The sequence below is a fragment of the Epinephelus fuscoguttatus genome, linkage group LG17 (genome assembly GCF_011397635.1).
Source record: "Epinephelus fuscoguttatus linkage group LG17, E.fuscoguttatus.final_Chr_v1".
Classification (NCBI taxonomy): domain Eukaryota; kingdom Metazoa; phylum Chordata; class Actinopteri; order Perciformes; family Serranidae; genus Epinephelus; species Epinephelus fuscoguttatus.
The window spans coordinates 20827770-20846652 of record NC_064768.1 but is presented as its reverse complement, the minus strand read 5'-3'; the positions used below and the strand labels follow the sequence as shown (position 1 = coordinate 20846652).

Here is an 18883-nt window from a genome sequence, read left to right as displayed (position 1 = left end):
TCTTTTGAAATGTATAAAATGTTTTGTCACTTGAAGCATCTTGCAGAAAAGTTCCAGAAGCTTGCTGGTTTCGCTGTCAGAATGAGACGAAAGGTCTTCAGTTAGGAGCAAGTATCTCTGCGCCTGAAATAATTCATCACAGCTTTAGTGTGATATATGTTGGGACGTATTCACACCAGACTGCTTTTTGTAGTGTTGCAGTCTCTCAGTTCGAGTTGTTTGGTCACGCACTACAGTGTTTATAACAATCTTTTTTTGCACCAAATAAAAATCCTGGAAGTGTTAAGTCACGAGTGTCTTCCATATGAACTATGCCTTGAACGAACTACAGAAAACAACACCAAGATGTTTTGGTGTATAAGGACCAAAAAAGCCCAACACTGATTTCTCAGGAGAATACGGTGAGGACATGCAACAATAGTCCTATAGGCTAGTTTCAAACGCAGGACATTGCACGCATGTCATTGTGACCTATGTCAATATTTTTGTGCGTCATTGGAGTAGCAGCCATTTTCCTTTTGCTTGCTGCCCACTGTGTTTTTTGTTTTTTGTTTTTTTTTTTTGGAGTGAGGGAGGATGTAGCAGTTGTCATTAGGAGGATGATGCTGCATGAGCGTGTCATTCTAAATTGAGATTATAAGGATGCTTGACTTTGATGACGGCTTAGATTTGTTGAATGCAAAGGCACGTAGAGCAGGGAAAAATAAGTATCACTTGAGAGTGACTTGTTGGTCCGCAGAACCAAATTTTTAATTGTTCACTGATAATACGTGCCTGCTGAGAATCAGAATAAACCTCTGTAATGACTTTGTGCTTGGCACTGAGAGCAGTCTTTGCTGTGTGAAGCGAATCAGGAGCAGGGCAGGAGTAGTTAAGAGTTCATCAGAGGTTTATAGCTCTGTAAGATGCATACTCACACAAATTATAGTCAGTTCCAGCCTCTGTGTTTGAACGTTTCACGACGAAGCTCCACCCGCTGCACTCGTTATGATGAAGCAGGTGGGGCAGAGGTGGCTTCAGTTGCTGTTGCTTTGTTTTCAGGGCGATCAGCTTTTGTTGCTAACTGGAATGTGTGCATGAAGCGCAGGATTTTTGCCCTCCAGCAGCTGGCTGTTGACTCACAATGTTGCTGCCTGGCAGTCTCATTGACACATGACATCGGAGGCTGTGAGCCCCCCCCCCCCACCCTGCACTGCTGTATTTCAGTGTTGCTTTGGTATTTTTTTAGCAGTGTGTGTCTCAAAGACATTGAGCAAACTCTTTTGTAAATGATACATGTAAACTGTACATTAAACATCACATATAATCCTTCTTAATATGTGGCAAAGGGTTTTAAACAAACTTGTACATTCAGCATGGTTTTTTTTTTTTCCCTTGGGGCAGGGACGTTATACTCTTCTGAAAGAAGCTGTAGTTATTGGTCAGCTGCGTTCCTTGTGTTTCGTCATGCATCACACAAAGCAGTCATATGTATTTTTTCTGTTTAGATAATGTTTCCTCATGTATTGATTTTTGCACTTCTAGGTGCAACCATTGCTGTGATGATGATTTACAGGTGACTTGTAGTTAAAGCCTGCAGAACAAGGTGGTAGTTGTCTAGAGGGTAGTCTTGCATGTAGGGCTGCTCGATTACGCAAAAATCTCAATCACAGTTACTTTGGTCAGTGTTGAGATTACGATAATTTAACCCGAGCACTCATTGACCAATGGCTCTCTTTGTGGCATCTTGTTTGGAGGTGAACTAAACATGCCAAAGCCTGGCTGAGAGTCAGTTTGGACTTATAGGGAGGGGCAAAAGTGCACCATTATAAAGGACAGGAGTGTGCTGGCTTCATAACACAGGAAAAAATGTTAAAACAATTTTATCTCAATTATCTTTTTTTATAAGCTAAAATCGTAATTGAAAATAGAATTTGATTAATTGCCCAGCCCTACTTGAATGTACTATGTAAGTGGTAAAAATGGGTAACTGATTTGTATTGTGAATATTGATATATCTATGGTACATTTTCTAGTAAATCGCTTGATAAACTGTTCATGGATGAAATAACCACAGAATAATGTTTGTTTTGGCTAAGTCATCCCATAAAATTCCTGACAAATGAAAAATCTTTTCACAAATCAATCCTGATTAACTCCAACTTTGCCTATGATGGTTAATAGACTAACTTATAAAGGGATACACACCTCAGACATAATAGCAAAATCTCTTATGGTAGGCAAATTTACATCATCTCATAATATGTATCATGTGTAGGGCCGCACGATATGTTGCCGTTATTTTACCAGAGATTATGATTGTCCTGTGAGTCGTGATTTTAGTTGGAATGGTAATTTTCCATTTCATTTTCACTGGAAAAAACAAAACAAAAACAATGATGGTGTGATTTTTGTTGCAATCTGCACCAATTAAGCATGTATTCTTACGTCTGGAATATGATTTTTAGGCCAGGGCATCTATTCAGTACTAGAATGCTTCATTTATAATTGTATGTTGTGGCACATATAGCCTTTATCCAAAAGTTGTAGCTCCTGCGATTTGGATATTGCACTAGGCCATATACTTGCAGTTTTGATATTTCACTTAATTGTGCAGCCCTAGTCATGTTATCACCCACCTTACTGCGGTGTTTTTTGTGTAATGTCCTCAAACTGAAACTTATCCTGCTGAAAAACACATTTTTTTTGTGTTTGCACAAAGTTACATAAGTAAAGTACTTTGACACATCAGAACAAATCAAAGACATTATACCAACACACATCAGTACTCAACCTGACTATCAAAACATTGATTTTGTAGCTTTCAGTAACAGAGATTATAATTGCAATTTATCTTATTTTATCATCTGAAAAAAATCCAGCACAGTTTACTGGATGTTGTTGTTGATGCTGTTTGTCAGCTACTACTAGAAATGGATAAAAAAAAAAAGCCTGTGGTAAAAAATATGCCTGTGTAAATGTTTTCAGACAGCAGATGGTGATACACCTACGTAGTCTCTTTTCCCAGATGGTGATACAGCTACACGGGCTCCAGCACTCCATATGTTCTGCCAATGCTCTGCTCTGTGTGGCCAAATAGGGCAGCCTGATATGATAAGCAGCTCAACGAAAGGCCGGGTTTCCCGAGACTTCTCCAAAACTCAGGGTGCTTTCTGCTGGCAGATCGCACACTACTGCTACTAGCGTGCTCCTCTGATTGAGTCAGAATTAAAGGACAGCCGTGTTGTTTTCAGAGCCTCTCTGTCGTCGTAATCACCAGATTCTCCATCTGTAACACTGGCACTCATTCATATCTCGTGCCTGGTGTTTAATGGATGTAGCTCCTGTGGAAGTACAGATAGACGGGTATATTTAGATGAGGGGTGGGGCGTGTGTGGAGGTGCAGAGGCACACATCAGAAGCCCTTTGAGCTTTTAAGCTGTGTGTTGTAGGTGGGAGACGTGACCACGACGCCCACTCTCAGCTCTGTCGTGTCGGCCTTGAACCTTTTGTGCAGCATCACTGAACCAGGCGTGTCGAAAAGTGCCTACTTTTGTGCTGACTTGGCTGCTGCAGGAGCGTGATTTGTAGGAGAGGTGCTTAAAATCAGTGCTGCAAATAGAGCTGCAATGAGTAACTTTATTTGATCAACAAAAAAATGAATCGGCAGGTATTTTCATGATCGAGTAATCTTTTTATTCTCTTTCTTTTGTGAGCAAAAATGCCAAGTACAGTACTGTCTAATGTCAGAACCCCAAAGAACGAAACAAAAATACTGGTATTGTTCTCAAACAATAATGCCAAACCTATATGATAATTTGCATTTAGGGTTATGTTTTCTGTCATAGGGTACATTTCCTTGACAGGTGAGCTTGCATTAGCTCGGTGTCCTTGGCAACAGTCTGTCTATATCTACAGCAATCCATTCAACACCTGTGCTGTGACACCTGCAGCCCCTGCTGTCTGCCCTGCTCAGCTGACTCTGCCGTCTATTTGCTGTCACCGCTTGCTCATACATAATACACATCAGTAGTAGTACTGACCAGGCTGTGTAATTAGTGTCATCATTTCCATGGGGATGATTAATGTAAAATACTCCTACTGCTTTTGTTTACAGTATAAAATTGGTCTATATGTGTGTCAAAGAAGGAGAGGGAGAATGAAGGTTATTGTGTTGTGTAGTCTGTGTTGCTGTCACCTCACAGCAAGAGGGTTTAGGGTCCGAACCCGGGCAAAAACATGCAAGTGAGGTCAGTTGTTGATGCTAAATTTGGTAGGTGTTCAGTGTGAATGTGAGCGTGGTTATTCGTCTCCATGTGTCAGCCTTGTAATAGTCTGGCAAATTGTCCAGGGTTGAGACAGACCAAGCATCATGATGCTGTTGTGAAGATGAGGGAAGATTTATATTAAGTCTTAATCTAAAAAAAGGTATGTAAATTAGCACAAGTGCTCCAGTTTCTCACATTGATATGACGTGGAGTAAGGCTCTCACAACCACAGAAAGTTATTTCAGTCATAGATCCATGAATATTCACAATTCAAACACAAAAAGATGTGTGGTGCTCAATAAAGCAAAGAATAACATTTTGAAAATGGTGAAGAAGATAACAAAAATGTTATCTGCTGTTCAGACAGATCGTTGACATAGTTTATAAATGTAATCCCTTTAGTAGGGATTAGCACCTGGCAGAGCAAGAGGCATGTGTCGGGTCATATGGACACAGGGAGGGAGGACTTGCTCGGAGCAGTGGGGAAGAAGCCTTTTTGGGACACACAATGTTTCGCTTGAGTTTCACGAAACTGTGTAGACTCAGAGTAGGTTAATATGTTGTTTTATTTTTGTTAGATGTATAAACTCTGTGCTGTGTGAAAGGAGCTGGTTCTTACCCCAAAGTCTGAGAATTGGGGTCAGATAAACAGAGATCTGAATGGAAGCTTCAGCTGGAAATGTAGACTAGAATGATGCTTTAATGGATGTTTGTTGTGTTTGCTAAGGTTTTTTCTGTAACTTCCAAGGTCCACCATTGAAGCAGAAAATGTAATTTTCTATCTTTAACACTGCCTGTTTCCCTCTCTCCTCTTCAGCTGGCTGAGTACCGTCAGAGAAAAGCTCACGCGGACTCCCAGAAGAAACAGAAAAAGAAGAAGAAAAAGAAGCCGGGCGAGGAATCTGAGGGGGACTCGCAGGGAAGGGTGGAGGTCGAGCAGCCTGTGGGAGGAGAGGAGGTCTCAGGCGGAGGACGAGATGGATCACAAGAAGGAAATAAAGACCCACCCACCACAGAGTTCAGCTTCGCCAGGACACTGCGGAGTGGAGAGACTGTCAAGCATGACCAGACCTACACCATAGAGGTACACACACTTACTCATAACAACTGTACAGTAGCAGCTACAGTCTGTTCATTCTTTTTAATGCATAAGACTCTGACCATACCTACACACATTAGGCATCTGTTCCACTAAAGGTCATGTCAGAGCAGTTAATAACTATTTTCATTATTGACTGGCTTGCTGATTATTTTCTCTATTAATCACTGAATAGTTTAGTCTAAAAAATGTCAGAAAATACTGAAAAATGCTCATTAAAATGTCTTTAAGCTCAAGTTGACACATAAACCCAGATACTCAGTTTACTATCAACGAAAACCAGCAAATATTTGAGAAGCAGAAGCCATAAATTTATGTTGTTGCTGAAAAAATTCAGGAAGGATTTCTGGGTGTTGCCATGTTAAAGGTGATGTCAACAAAAGACTTTGTCTCCAATCGAAATTCAAAACTGGTTTGAACATGCCCATGTGTTTTGTCATCATTTTAAGTTTGTTGAGCAACAGAGAAAACAAATGAGTGTTTTTCTTTTTTTTAAATTACATTAACCAGAGTGAAATCCACATGCCCACTGGTTTAAAATATTCTAAAATACATCTTGTAAAACTAAGACGATGTTGCATATGCCACTTTATATTATAGAACTAACTAAAATTTGACTTCAGTAATATCGTACGCAACTTTTTTTAATGACACCTCACATTATATTCATTCACATCTCCAGAATATCTCTTCAAAGATTAGTCTGTGGCAAATAATAATTTTTACTGTAACTGCTTTAAAACAGCATTCAGCACATTTATTTCAGTGATAAGTCACACAAAATTGCAATATATAATGCTCATTATAATCATTATCAGTGTTTGTTCTCATTCAGTGATGGGGTTATTTTGGACATAGTTAAAGCAAATACTGCACAGATGATTGAAATATTATTGAAATCACAATATGGCCAAATGCATCATCCAAAGCATAGGAGCTCCAATGTTTTGATAAGAGTAAGATGTGTCACAGCATACTATTATAAATGAAGTATTGTGGTGCTTCATAGATGCCCCACCCTACAAATCATGTGTCTTTAGTACAGACCCCAGCTAAAATGACATCATCATCGTTTTTTTGTTTAATTTTTTTCTATGAAAATGAAACTGGCCCAATAAAATCACAACTCATATTGCAAAATCTGTCAGAAAAATCATAATACAATTTGGGATATTGAGCAGCCCTGTTTAAAGCCTTTTTAGATATCAGCACTCCTCAGAAAAGTGTTTATTCAATCTCTATTGCCACAGTCTGATTTTTATTACAGTCTGTCTGCTCCTTCTGCAACAGGAGAATCTTTAAACTCAAGGCATTTTATGGATTTAGTTTTTTTTGTCATTAACATATACTTGTAAGAGCTGAAAGAGATGCATTTGTTGTTGTAGATCTGTGCTAAAATGATCATTGTTCCCTCCAGAGTTTTGTTTCTGTTGTCTCCTTGAGTTTAATGAGCCCGCTGTCATGACAACCAGTCCGACTGGGAGCAAAGAGCACCTTTGAGTTACCTTACTTCCTCCAGATTTTTAGAATTAATTGTTCATTAAATGGAAGGAGTCCAGGTGAAGGTGTATGATATTATTGAGTCACACAATTTAATCTGAATAAACATTAAAACATATGTACTTACTGAGACCTTCACGCTTAAGACAGGCAAGCAGAATAAACAATAGATTAATGACCACTTTGGTTTTAATGGGGCTGTTCTTTCAAAGAAAAGCCTATTTTCCCTCTGGTACTAAAAAACCTTTACCTGAAGCCTTCCTAGAAAAATGAACAGTTCTCACTATTAAATCAAAATGCACATTCACCAAAATCTAACTAGTGAGACCCGTACATGTGGAAAAGAAATGTATCTTTGATTAAGTATCCTAAAGGTGGAGTTTGGACTTAGGTTTGGACTAATTGGTATTCGTGTTATTGTATCTCAAGATGTTTTGCTTGTTGGAGGCTGCTGACTAAATGATATGATTAAAGAGAGATCTGAAAGACTAAGAAGAACTTTTATGTTAACCCTCTAATTTTAATAGTTTACTTAACTATTGTGCTGCGTTACAAGTAGGCTACAACATTAGCACAATCAACTAGCCAAATGCTGGTAGAATTTGCAAGTGGCTTGCAGATTTGCTCACTTACCAGCCCAAAAAACGTGGTGATCCATTAAGTGGCTGGTAAAGTTTGAACATTTACTAGCCATTAGACCAGTGGACAAAAAAAGTAGGCCTAAATTTGCACGCTGGACTCCTGGTTTTATACGTTGGTGCAGTGATGCTTTGATTGTCATTCCTATTTTGCAGAGGATTAACTGATTTATTGTTGGGTGTGAATTTTATAAAATTCACAAACTTAAAGTTCTGGTTTTGCTGGGGCTTTGGTTAAACTTTCAGCTGCTTAGCTCTTCCTTTGTATAATACATCACAGCCAGATACCTTCATCAAGCATGCTGTTTGAAACTTAACAACAGAGGTATGAAAAATCAATGTTTGTACATTCTACGAATTAATTTCATGTCCACACAAACCACTGCAGCCCTTGAAAACCAGGCTTGCTTGTTGAAATTCAAGAAATATTTAGTCAGTTCAGTGTTTGAAAGGATAATTGGTATTTGGTCTGTAAGCTTTACAAACATACATGACCTTCAACCTGCAACGAATTTCATTCATTAGTTTTAATAATGTTCCTGACAAATAAATATTGAGCAGAAAATCTGTTGAAGCAGTTTGAAAAACATGCACAGTCCTGGGGGCTCTTACACTTCTTTTTTTTCATCATTCGAGCCCTCTCAGTCTCTTTTATCGGCTCTGCGCAGCCACTTTTTCCCTGAACCCACTGTACATCTGATGCTCACAAAACTACTGGTTGCCATGGAGACAGACAATTGCCTTTAAACAGGTTGAGATGCGTCGGTCTGTGCGACCAATTCCTGTGGCCTTGCAACACTTTTTAGCAGACCTTAAGGTTGATTGAATGTATGAATGTTTTGTTGCGCAGCGAGGTTTTTTTTTACCTTGGGAACGATCCACAATCCTGTCTGTTACAAAAGGCTGTGGGACACACTGTACTCTCCTGCTGCACGGATGGAAGCTGTTATGTGTCACTAACAAATGAAACTGGTGACTGAGCCATACAGCGTGGTATGTGTGAATTATTTATGTGGCTAAATTATGAAACCTCTTAAAGTTAAATGGTTAATACTCCCTCCCCGACTAAATGGTCATGGTCATTCTCTTCAGAGGTTTTCTAGTGACACTGCTTTCTGTGAGCAGGAAATGGTTGCTGTGGAAACACAACAGTGTCAAAGTTTTTCATTCTCAAGTCTTTCACAATATAAGCAATTACAAATACGGAGTGGGTTGACTCATTGATGCCTCGAAGACATCGGCAGCTGCAATTAAACTTTGCATCCATCTATGAGGTTGTAATAAAATGTTAACGTCATGTTACTTTGCAATTTTTCTTCTTTATGCTGATCAGTTTGAGGTGATGTTCTGCAATCAGTTGATGCAAAACCTGCCATTTCTCTCTCTTTCTGGACTCCGTACAGTTAAAATTGATGAGCCAGAAATTAACCCAAAAATAGACTTCAATAATGGCCGTCATTACTGGGAGTGGGAGTGAGAAAGAAGCTGCGAGACAGAAGTAGGTTAGGCCCATATTTTAATGTTACAGAAATAGGACATAAGGCAGGCATTTTTGGCAGGCATAATTGTAATGACTGAACATTTTATTTTAACCATTTTATATTTGATCGAAGACTTCTAGAGCTGTAACGACCCCTTTTTTGTTCCACAACAAAAGACAGAAAATTTACTGCAATTACACTTATTTAGCTGCTCACATGTTTGATGTCAGTGTGTCTGCAGGTCTTTAACAACCCTTGAAATGTCTTTTTGACATTCAGTTGTAGGAATATAGGGCCTCAAAAGTCATTGAATAGTCTTAAATTGTAGTTTGTGAGGTTTTAATTGCAACAAATATTTTATCCAATTTCATTTATCCATCTTTTATTTTATTTTTTTGTCAAAATAAGTCAAGCTCTTCTTAAAGAGCATAACAGTCCACATTTCTGATTTACAAATCTTTGAACCTACCACTGAACGTAATAGTTTTTTTACTTTGTACCTGCAGCAACCTGTTGGCAAAATTTAGATGAATCAAACTCACTTAAATAACCATATTCCTACATAAAATTTACCTCTGCACTAGTGCTGCAATGATTAATTGATTCATTAAGTAGCTGTCAGCTATTACATTTAATCGTAATTTATTTATTGGGTTGTGTAATTAAAACAGAACAGTCAAATTTCTTTGGTTCCAGTTTCTTTAATATGAATATTTCCTGCTTTCTTTACTCCTCCACGACAGTACACAGTAAATCTTTGGGTTGTGGACAAACCAAGACATTTGAGTATGTCATCTGGGCTTTTTGGAAACACTGACAGACATTTTCTCTATTTTCTGACAATTTATAAACCAAACAATCAATCAATTAACCAAGAAAACAGTGAAAATAATCATTGTTTGCAGCTCTACTGAACCCACACATATCATATGGTGCTTCTGTCATGATTGAAACCATATTTATTTCATATTACGTTAGTTTCCTACACACAGTATTTAGGGATGTCCCGATCCGACATTCGGATCGGTATCGACCGACCGATATCAGCAAAAAACGTGCATCGGATCGGACTGCATGGAAAAATGCCGATCCAAGAACTCCGATCCAGTTTTTCCATGTAATCCGATCCAGGTTTTCCGGCCAGCCCAGTGCTCCGCAATTCAAGCAGTCCATTCCAGTGATCCGCTCCATCACTTACTATCAATCCACCAGGCCAGTACGCAGACACACGAGGCTGGCACTGACACTACCAAAATAACTGAAAAGGAAAGGCTGCATTGTTTGTTAAATGTCAATAATGTCTTGTGGTATTAATCTATTTTTTATTTATTAGGGGGGCAAAGCACAAGTGTGTGGAGTCTTACTGCTATTTTAATTTCAGTGTTAGAAATTTTAAAGATTTCTTGTGTTGATTTATTTTCTATTTATTAAGGGGCCAAAGCAGCCAAAGAAAACCAGCTTTATTTTTTTATTTAATGTTAATATTCAAGTTTAAAGTTTGTTTAGTTAACCCTGTTAACAATAAACAGGTCAGTTTCTCATACCAACTGTTGTGGATCGTTCTAACTAACCCGATTAAGTAGTTGTTCTTGTAAGAGTAATATCGCTTGATCAAACCTTTTCTAACATGACTGACAACAAAATAAGTGAATATGTATAATACACGCTTGGATTGGATTGGTATCGGCCAAAACTCAAGGCTCTAATATCGGTATCGGATTGGAAGTGAAAAAGTTGGATCTGGACATCCCTAACGGTATTGAAGAATTTTCGTTATTCTCTCTGTTGCAGCCGGAGAGTGAAGTGTCCACTACTGCTGAAGATTATTCCTCAGAGGTGAGATGATCTTTCTGAAAATATTAACCATCACCTTTTGATTTTATGGTATCTCCAAATGTTTTTCACAATGTTTACATGGATGCAACTTGCACACTGAAGCGTCTGTGCAGGGCTGCCAGTGTGGTTGTGTTCATGGTCACATCTGTGGCTTACTTCCTGTTTTTTAGGATCGTTCAGAGGATGTTTTGTGGATTTTGTGAAAGTTTTTCATAATTTACACCTTGTTCGCCAGGTGGTTTGTTGATTGTTTTTATTGGAAATGGCACTGGAGACCCGATAGAGAAGCAGAGGGAAGCACATCACTGTAGTCAGCCAGTACACATCCGCTGAGTCAGACTACTAAACAGGGAACTACACAACATCACATGTTGGTAAAATCTTTCTTTGGTGGAGACTTTACTAAATGTCAACTGCAAACCTCACCACTCATTTTCAGGACAATGGGTGAAAGTCTTGGAGGCCATTATTCTTCGCCTGTTCTCAAACTGTGTCCCTAATATGCTCAGCTGGAATTTGTGCTACATGAATAAAGTTCTTATTAGTCAAATTAAAGACAATCGTGCTTGTAACAGTGGCACTACTAAAAACCAGTATCATCAAAAATTCTTTAAACTCTTGTTGCTGATTTTCTGCTGGTATGTTGCCTGATGTTACTACATGTTAAAACATTAAGAACATCTATTGTAAATGAAGGTATGACAAGGGACTTTCCAGGAGCTTAAGGACAAATTCAGTTTGCAGAATCAAGATCTCTTTAGATGCTTACAGGGTAAATATTATATTGCCAAAATGATAGGTTCAAAAGGATGTTGCAAAGACAACCGGATCGATGTCCGTTTTCTTACAGAGCACAGCAACTACCAACAACTCAGGACACACTGTATTTTGTTGTCCATAGTTACTTTGGTTGTTCCATCATGCTGCTAATAAGGATAATAACTGCAAAGAACTTACACTGATCCTGTAGCCGAGAGTTATGAGTTGCACCTATACTTATGAAGGTGATAAACTAACACTTTTGAGGGTCCCTAGTCTGAACCTGGATGGCAAAATCTTTATTGTGTCTCGCATTGTAATTGTCAGCTGTGGAAGTACAGGACAACAGGATACAGCGTTGAAAGCGGGGCCCCGTTCATTCCCATAAGAGATGCTCAGTGACGCAAGCAGCCAAAAACATTCAACTGCTGCGTTTAAAATTAGCAGGATGATTGATGCTGCTTCTGCATCATTTAGCACATAGAGCCACCACAGGTTTAGCGCTCTGCTAACTTAAAAGGGGATAAAATAATTTAATCTTGCGACTTTTCAACTGTTATCGGACCGAATACATCAAATCCTGACCCAAGCATTTTGCAGGTGTTGTGATGCTCCAAAAATGTATCCACTGATTTACACACATCACTTTCACCATTAAATCTATGAGAAAAAGTGTTTTTGGGCCCAATGGCATCACGAGGGCATCAGAAGTTGTAATTCCATTGTTTGGCCACTATGGATATTGGCTTCAAACCTGGTGCACTTCTTGGGGGCCCGTCGACAGTGCCTTGCAGTTCCACTCCTTCTGTTTCTACCTTTCCAGAGAAAAGCTCCAGTCATCAAAGACACCGCTTCACTGTATACCAAAGGGAATTTAAATCCACTCAGAGCATCTCAACAAGCTGACAATACTTCTTGCAAGCTGGAGATAACAACTTATAGCTACTGGGGAAAACAGAAGCTCTATCATCTTCCTGTTTGGTTACGCAATGTTTTATTCACTTCCGTTGTGCCATAAATCAAGCGTTCATTTTTGCGGGAGATCGTACTTGGTGGCAGACAGAATTGCATAGTGACAGGAAGGCTTATAGGAAATCAGTCTAACTGCAGATGGTGTCATTGTTCTTTTGAGATTGTGAAGTTGACATCATAAACTGTGTTGTTTTAGGACACTTTGGGAACAAAGGTAACAGGGCATGCACCTGATAAGGTGGCACCCCAGTCCCACAGGATGTGATGTACCTTCACATACTCTACAGCCATTACATTGTGCAATCAGCATCTACTCATAAGTTAAAGCAAAGAAAAGATAAAGGAAATACCCAATAAAGAAAACACACTCTAATTTACAATAAGATGGTAATCAGGGTAATGTGACGATCCCACATGAGAAATGGGAAGAGATATTTAGACAACATTAGAAAACAAGCTCTCCATCCTGGAGAGAATTTTGCTGGAAGGGTGTCATCGGTTATTTCTGTACTCCTGCCAAGAAGAAATTTTATTCAAATCAGACTCGCTGTTCTAGATCCTGCGGGACCAAAGATGCAAATTATTTTCATATATTTTGGAGTTGTCTCTCTGTGGCTCTGTTGTGAATTGAAATTCATGGCCTCCTGGAAAATGTCCCCTTAACCAAAATCAATTTTAGTTTTGAACTAGAAGACAGGACTTGAATAGAGGAGGATGGATACATATTTCACCAAGAACCAAGAAGTAGCTGGGAAAGAAATATTGTGTTGAAGGTCGGATGGACTTCGTATACAATATTTATGTAATGGAGAGAATAGCTTTTCATTTTAGTCCCCCGTTGTCTAGTCTATGTATGTATTCTGTGATCCATTTTTTAACTTCTTTTTTCTTTCATGCTTGAAAGGTCTTCATGTTCATGTAGTGTCAAAATTGTAAATGTGTTTCTTGTTTGTTCTGTCTTTAAAAATCAATTAAAAGAGAATTATGTCTAAATAAGGGAGACTTAAATTAAATTAAGAAAATCTAATCAGTATATGGATGATTTAATTATGATTTCAGTCCATGCTGAAATGGACATTTAAGAACATTTCTTAAGAAATTGTTTCTACCCAATGATAACTTCTGAAATTATGTAGACTTTTCCGTCACACCTACCAAATCTTTAATGTCTCACTGACAGCATTGTGAATTAACAGGTAAATGGGTGCCATGATGAGATGACAGAGAACCTAATGATGCCTTCAAAGGATTTTATCTGGGTACAGTAATCAGATCAAGCAGCTCTTTTGTCTCGGCTTTTGGCTCTGCTAGCAAACCCACTGGCTGCTGGACGTAACTCTCTGTTTGCTTTTACTTTAAGTCTTCTGCAAGATTTCCTGTAACCCACTAACCAAGCTTGTTTTATGTCGCACTTACTCCACTATATACTGACATACAGTACAGTTAAAAGCTGTACTTAAGGGAGAAGAAAAAAAAATCTTTTGTTATAAATGAATATTTTGAAAGCACAAATGACTGGGGAGATGGAACAGGGCTTTGTGACATTTTAGAGGTGTAAATTATCTGTGAAAGCTGAAGGAGAAGCAGGTGAGTGATGGAAAAGAAGGGAGAGGACAGCGAGGAACAGAACAGGAGATGTTACACAAAAAGCCACTCTCAAACCATCAGTACAGTCCGGATAGATGGGGAGCAAAAACAGAGGTGGTTAAAGTGACATGCCGACTGTCTCATTGCTTACAGTGAGATGTTTAAAAAGAGGACTAGTTCATAACTTAAATTAGATATTTTATAAATTAAATTAATTAATTTTGTGTGGGATGAAAACCTAGTAATTATTTTCCAAATGATCTGCCTCCTACAACAATGCGACTAGGGCTGCAACTAACAGTTATTTTCATTTAAGGTTAATCTGGCCATTTTATTCTGGATTAATATTTATGCCTCTGGCGGGTGATAGCTGAGTCCATGTTTTCAAGTTGTCCATCCGTCCTATTCTTGTGAGCGTGATATCTCAAGAACACCTGGAGAGAATTTCTTAAAATTAGGCACAAATGTTCACTTGGACTCAGCGATGAACTGATTGGATTTTGGTGGTCAAGATTATTGTGACCTTGTCTGTCTCATTCTTGTGAGCATGATATCTTGAGAACACCTTGAGGGAATTTCTTCAAATTTGGCACAAATGTTCACTTGGACTGAAGAGTAAACTGATTAGAATTTGGTGGTTGAAGGTGAAAGATCAAGGTCTCTGTGACCTAACAAGATATGTTTTTGACAGTAGCTCAAGAATTCTTATGCTGTTTATGACAAAATTTCAGACAAATGTCAAACAGGATATAATGATACAGAGATGACATTTTATATTCAAAGGGTCAAGGTCAGCTTCACTGTGACATCAAAATGTTCTGCATAAAACACTTTTCTGGCCACTACTCAGCCTCATATCTTAGGAAGTGAACATTTGGTTAGATACTGAGTTAGTGACACTAATCTTGGAACTGTGCTGATTTGTATAGATCTTCTGTGTAATCAGGCGAAGATGTGTGTGAAGCATCCATGTTTCCACAGACATGGATATAAACTGTAAGGGAAACTTGCCTGGTGTGGCGCGCAGAGACATACAACTATGGGGCGGTAATTCTAGTTTTGCCCATGAAATATCAGAAAATAGTCAAACATTCCCTGTGTAAATTCCCACAGCCCAAGGTGACATCTTTAATTGATATGTGTTATCCGACCAACAGTCCAGTAATCCAAAGCTACTTGTTTTTTGCTCATGTATGAAATCTTCACTTTTAGAGAAGCGTGAACCAGCAAATGTTTTTTGCTTTAAGAAATTCTAAAACTATTATTTGATTATTAAAATAGTTGCCATTCAATTTTCGGTCAGTCAGCTAATCAATGAATTCACTAGTTGTTGCAGCTTTATTTGCAAATGTTTTTATCTTTTCAAGAAAAATATTGGTATAATATAAGTGCTATGAAAGCATTTCTGTCCCCTTTCTAATTCCCTTGAATGTTGGATTTTGGCCATTCAGTGAGGTCACATACTTTTTGCTGTTCTACTAGAAGTTAAAGGGAATCTAAGGTACAAAATTACCAGCTAAAAACTGTGTTCTTCAGATCAGATCTATCAGCAATCTGCAAAATTCAAGAAAACAGGGAAAGGAGAAATACTTTGTTTGTACTATAGTTTAACTTTGCTTCCTGCTTACAGCTTCTCTAGTTTTCTTTGAAAGTAGCTGAATTAAACTACCTTATCTCATTAACTTTCACTTGTAGAGCTCACTGAGACACCTTTTGCTCAATCTTCTTTAGGTTATTGGCATTTTGACCAGTATATTTGAAGCTGGTTTTGACCACAACAGCACTTAAAAATAGAAATAACATTAACATATTCCTTCATGTGGCTCCTTGCTCTTGTAACTAATTGCTGTCCCTCTCCAGTGGTGACTAATCGCTAAGCTCATTCTTGAAAGCTACTTTTCATGGTTTTACCAAAACCTTGTAAAAGTGCAACTTCTCCTGTTCAGGAGGAGGTGGAGCCCCTGCAGCAGGTGACAAAGGGAGGTACGATGGAGGATGCTCTAGCCGCCAAGACCCAGGCAGTGGAGGAGCTGAGTCGAGAGCTGGAAGAAATCAGGGCTGCCTTTGGCACAGAGGGAGTACAGCAGGTAAATGATTTATGACTTCATCATAGATCATACTGTTTGTTTTTCCTCTGAATATTAAGGCTAAACTTCTGCCAGTGCATTTACAAAACACAATGGATGGAGATTATTTTAACTTCTCTGAAATAAGAATAGTTTTGGTTCAGGGAACTTCTTAAAGTATATATTGTTTCTTCTTTTCTTTCCCCTTCCACTTTGTTTTTGTATAATATCTGTTTCCCTTCCATCTCACATCAAACAGTTCAGCTGAATTTCTAATCCTGTGGTTATTTTCTCCATTTTATGGATTTTGTTAATGGTGTCCTTCCATTTGCTCAGTTGAGGCACTTTAGATTTCAGACAGTTTTATCTGTTTAATTGCTGCTGCTCTTAAATTGCTAACAAGACACTTATCAGTTTGTTGAAAGAGTGGCTGTGGTGTTCGGCCAAGTAATAATTGTTCAGGCCCAAAATGAGTGATAACTGAAAAATGCTATCTAAAGCTCACTTAGTTCAGTCCAATATTGCTGCAAAGCCAGACAAGAAAAGAATATATGGGTGTTGGTGGCCCCTACTTCCTTACATTTTCACCAGCAGCTCAGAGTTGCCTCTTAAACTTGTGGTTTTCCATGTATTAATACATATATCCTTCCATATTTTTAGAGATATGACCACATTTAGTTTCATTTCTCAGCTGGTGATTGCTTTGATTTCCTGACTTCTAGATTCTTCTTCTAGAAAACACTAAATTTGACCTAGTATGTTTTTTGTGTAGGCTTTGTTAGATATTCTTAGTTTACAAACTATGAAAGGATGTATCTCCTTCACTGTTTTTACTCTACTTTGTTGTTCTAAAAGGTAAATTTAATTTTTAAGTGTTCATGAAAGTTAGATTTTGGCAGGTTATATAACTCTGATTGATGAATTCTCAGAAGTATCTATTCTTTTCTTTGTAACTATCATATAATTTATTATTAGTCGAGCCTTTACTTGCCCAAATACTATAACACTTCAATTCATAGCCTGGGCTATTATTTCACACAAAACTGTTGCTCAGCAAAGATCGGGAAATACAGTCCAATTGTTTATTTAATCCAGTATGAATATTACTTGTCTAGAAATAACTTTTGAGATGATATATCAATTATCAATCATTCATTTGATCCAGCTCCACCAGACAACGCATCAGAGAGTGTCAGGGCACTCGAGGATTACAGCACCCTGCATACTGACACAATACAACTTTATCCTGTTAAAACAATACTCACATCTTGCGTTCATTTTTATGAATAACCCTTTTGATTCTTTTGATCTGAGGACCCTTTTGGACTAAAGGAATATGAATAACTTACAGGGTAATTGAGGAATGGACACATTATTTGAGATAGCCATAAACCCGCTTTTATACTGTTTGACAACTAGTCCAGGCCTCTAATTGAGACAGGCGTTTTTTTGTCAAAATGTGTAGCCACACTGGGCAAGTAAAAGGGACTGGGGGTTTAATTGGGACCAGGCTTTTATTTAAAGTTTTATGGTATTTCTCTGCTGTACCTTACTAATAATGCCTCAAGTGAAAAACTTTTCAACCTGCACCCTATTTTCCTATGTTTTTGTGTCTAAATGACTCAGGGTAAGAACAATTTTTGAAATTGGTTCAGTATTATGAGAGCCCGCAGCAGTTGGCAACAGTAAAACAGGCTACTGATATGGACAATTATGCAACGTCAATTTGCTTCCATTAAAAGTGCTTATTTTCGCTACTGACTGATTCTTATGAGAAGTGTAAGACAACATAATGGAAAAGACCCTTCAGAGGAACAAAATGTTTCACCGCTCTGTTTTTCATTATGACAAAGTCTCGCTCAAGGAAAAGTCTTGTTCTGAAATCTCATGAGAGGTGACTTGTTGTAGGAAAAACACGGGTGGAAACATTTGTGAGAGTTGGAGGGAGGAGTGCCCGGAAGAGTTAGTTGTGTGGGAGTACAGAAAGCATAGCTTAGTGATATCTAAAAGATATTAAATGTCATGGCTAAATATTTCGCCGATTTTGACAATGTGAAAAAGTCCATGAGATTTCAGAACAAGACCTCTCCTTCAGTGAAACTTGATCACAATAACAAACAGTCCAGCGAAAGGCGAGGAAATACGTATTTAATTTCTATGTAGGGTCTTTTCCATAATGTTGTCATACACTAACAAAATCAAGCTCAGCCTGTCAGTGGACATAAACTGACAGTGCACAATTGACCGCCTGACTGCTTTGCCAATTCCGCTGCACAGTCTCACTCAACACAGGACCAATTTCAAAAATAGTTGCCTCAGTTAGTCACTTAGACAAGTTAGTCACTTAGAGAAGTTTGCCTTCAAGTTTTCTATGAGGTGATTTTACATAATTGCTTTTGACTTTTATAGCTGCAGGACTTTGAGGCTGCTCTGAAGCAGCGAGATGGCATCATCACCCAGCTCACAGCTAACCTTCAGCAGGCTCGTGAAGAGAAAGACGAGATCATGAAAGAGTTTCTGGAACTGACGGAGCAAAGCCAAAAGCTACATATTCAGTTTCAGCAGGTGAGAAATTTTTATGTCTGAACCACTGTGAGATATTAGCTATTCTGTTCTACACCACCCAGCAGCACCAGGCCATTATGCCTTTATTATTTTGTTCTACTACTTGCTCTCCATGCATTCAATTAGAAATTAA

The 18883-nt window shown here is 38.4% G+C and overlaps 1 protein-coding gene across 6 annotated transcripts in view; it reads left to right on the top strand.

The window, feature by feature from the left end:
* Positions 1–18883, top strand: part of akap9 (A kinase (PRKA) anchor protein 9) — an 85778-nt gene that overhangs the window by 4276 nt on the left and 62619 nt on the right. For 5 of the 6 annotated variants that reach the window (XM_049601683.1, XM_049601685.1, XM_049601681.1 and 2 more), the window contains exons 2-6: positions 5065–5331; positions 10757–10801; positions 13729–13791; positions 16066–16206; positions 18595–18750. In XM_049601683.1, coding sequence (XP_049457640.1) covers positions 5065–5331; positions 10757–10801; positions 13729–13791; positions 16066–16206; positions 18595–18750 — 672 coding nt within the window. The remainder of the gene's footprint in view (positions 1–5064; positions 5332–10756; positions 10802–13728; positions 13792–16065; positions 16207–18594; positions 18751–18883) is intronic. The other variant, XM_049601684.1, reaches the window with a different exon arrangement.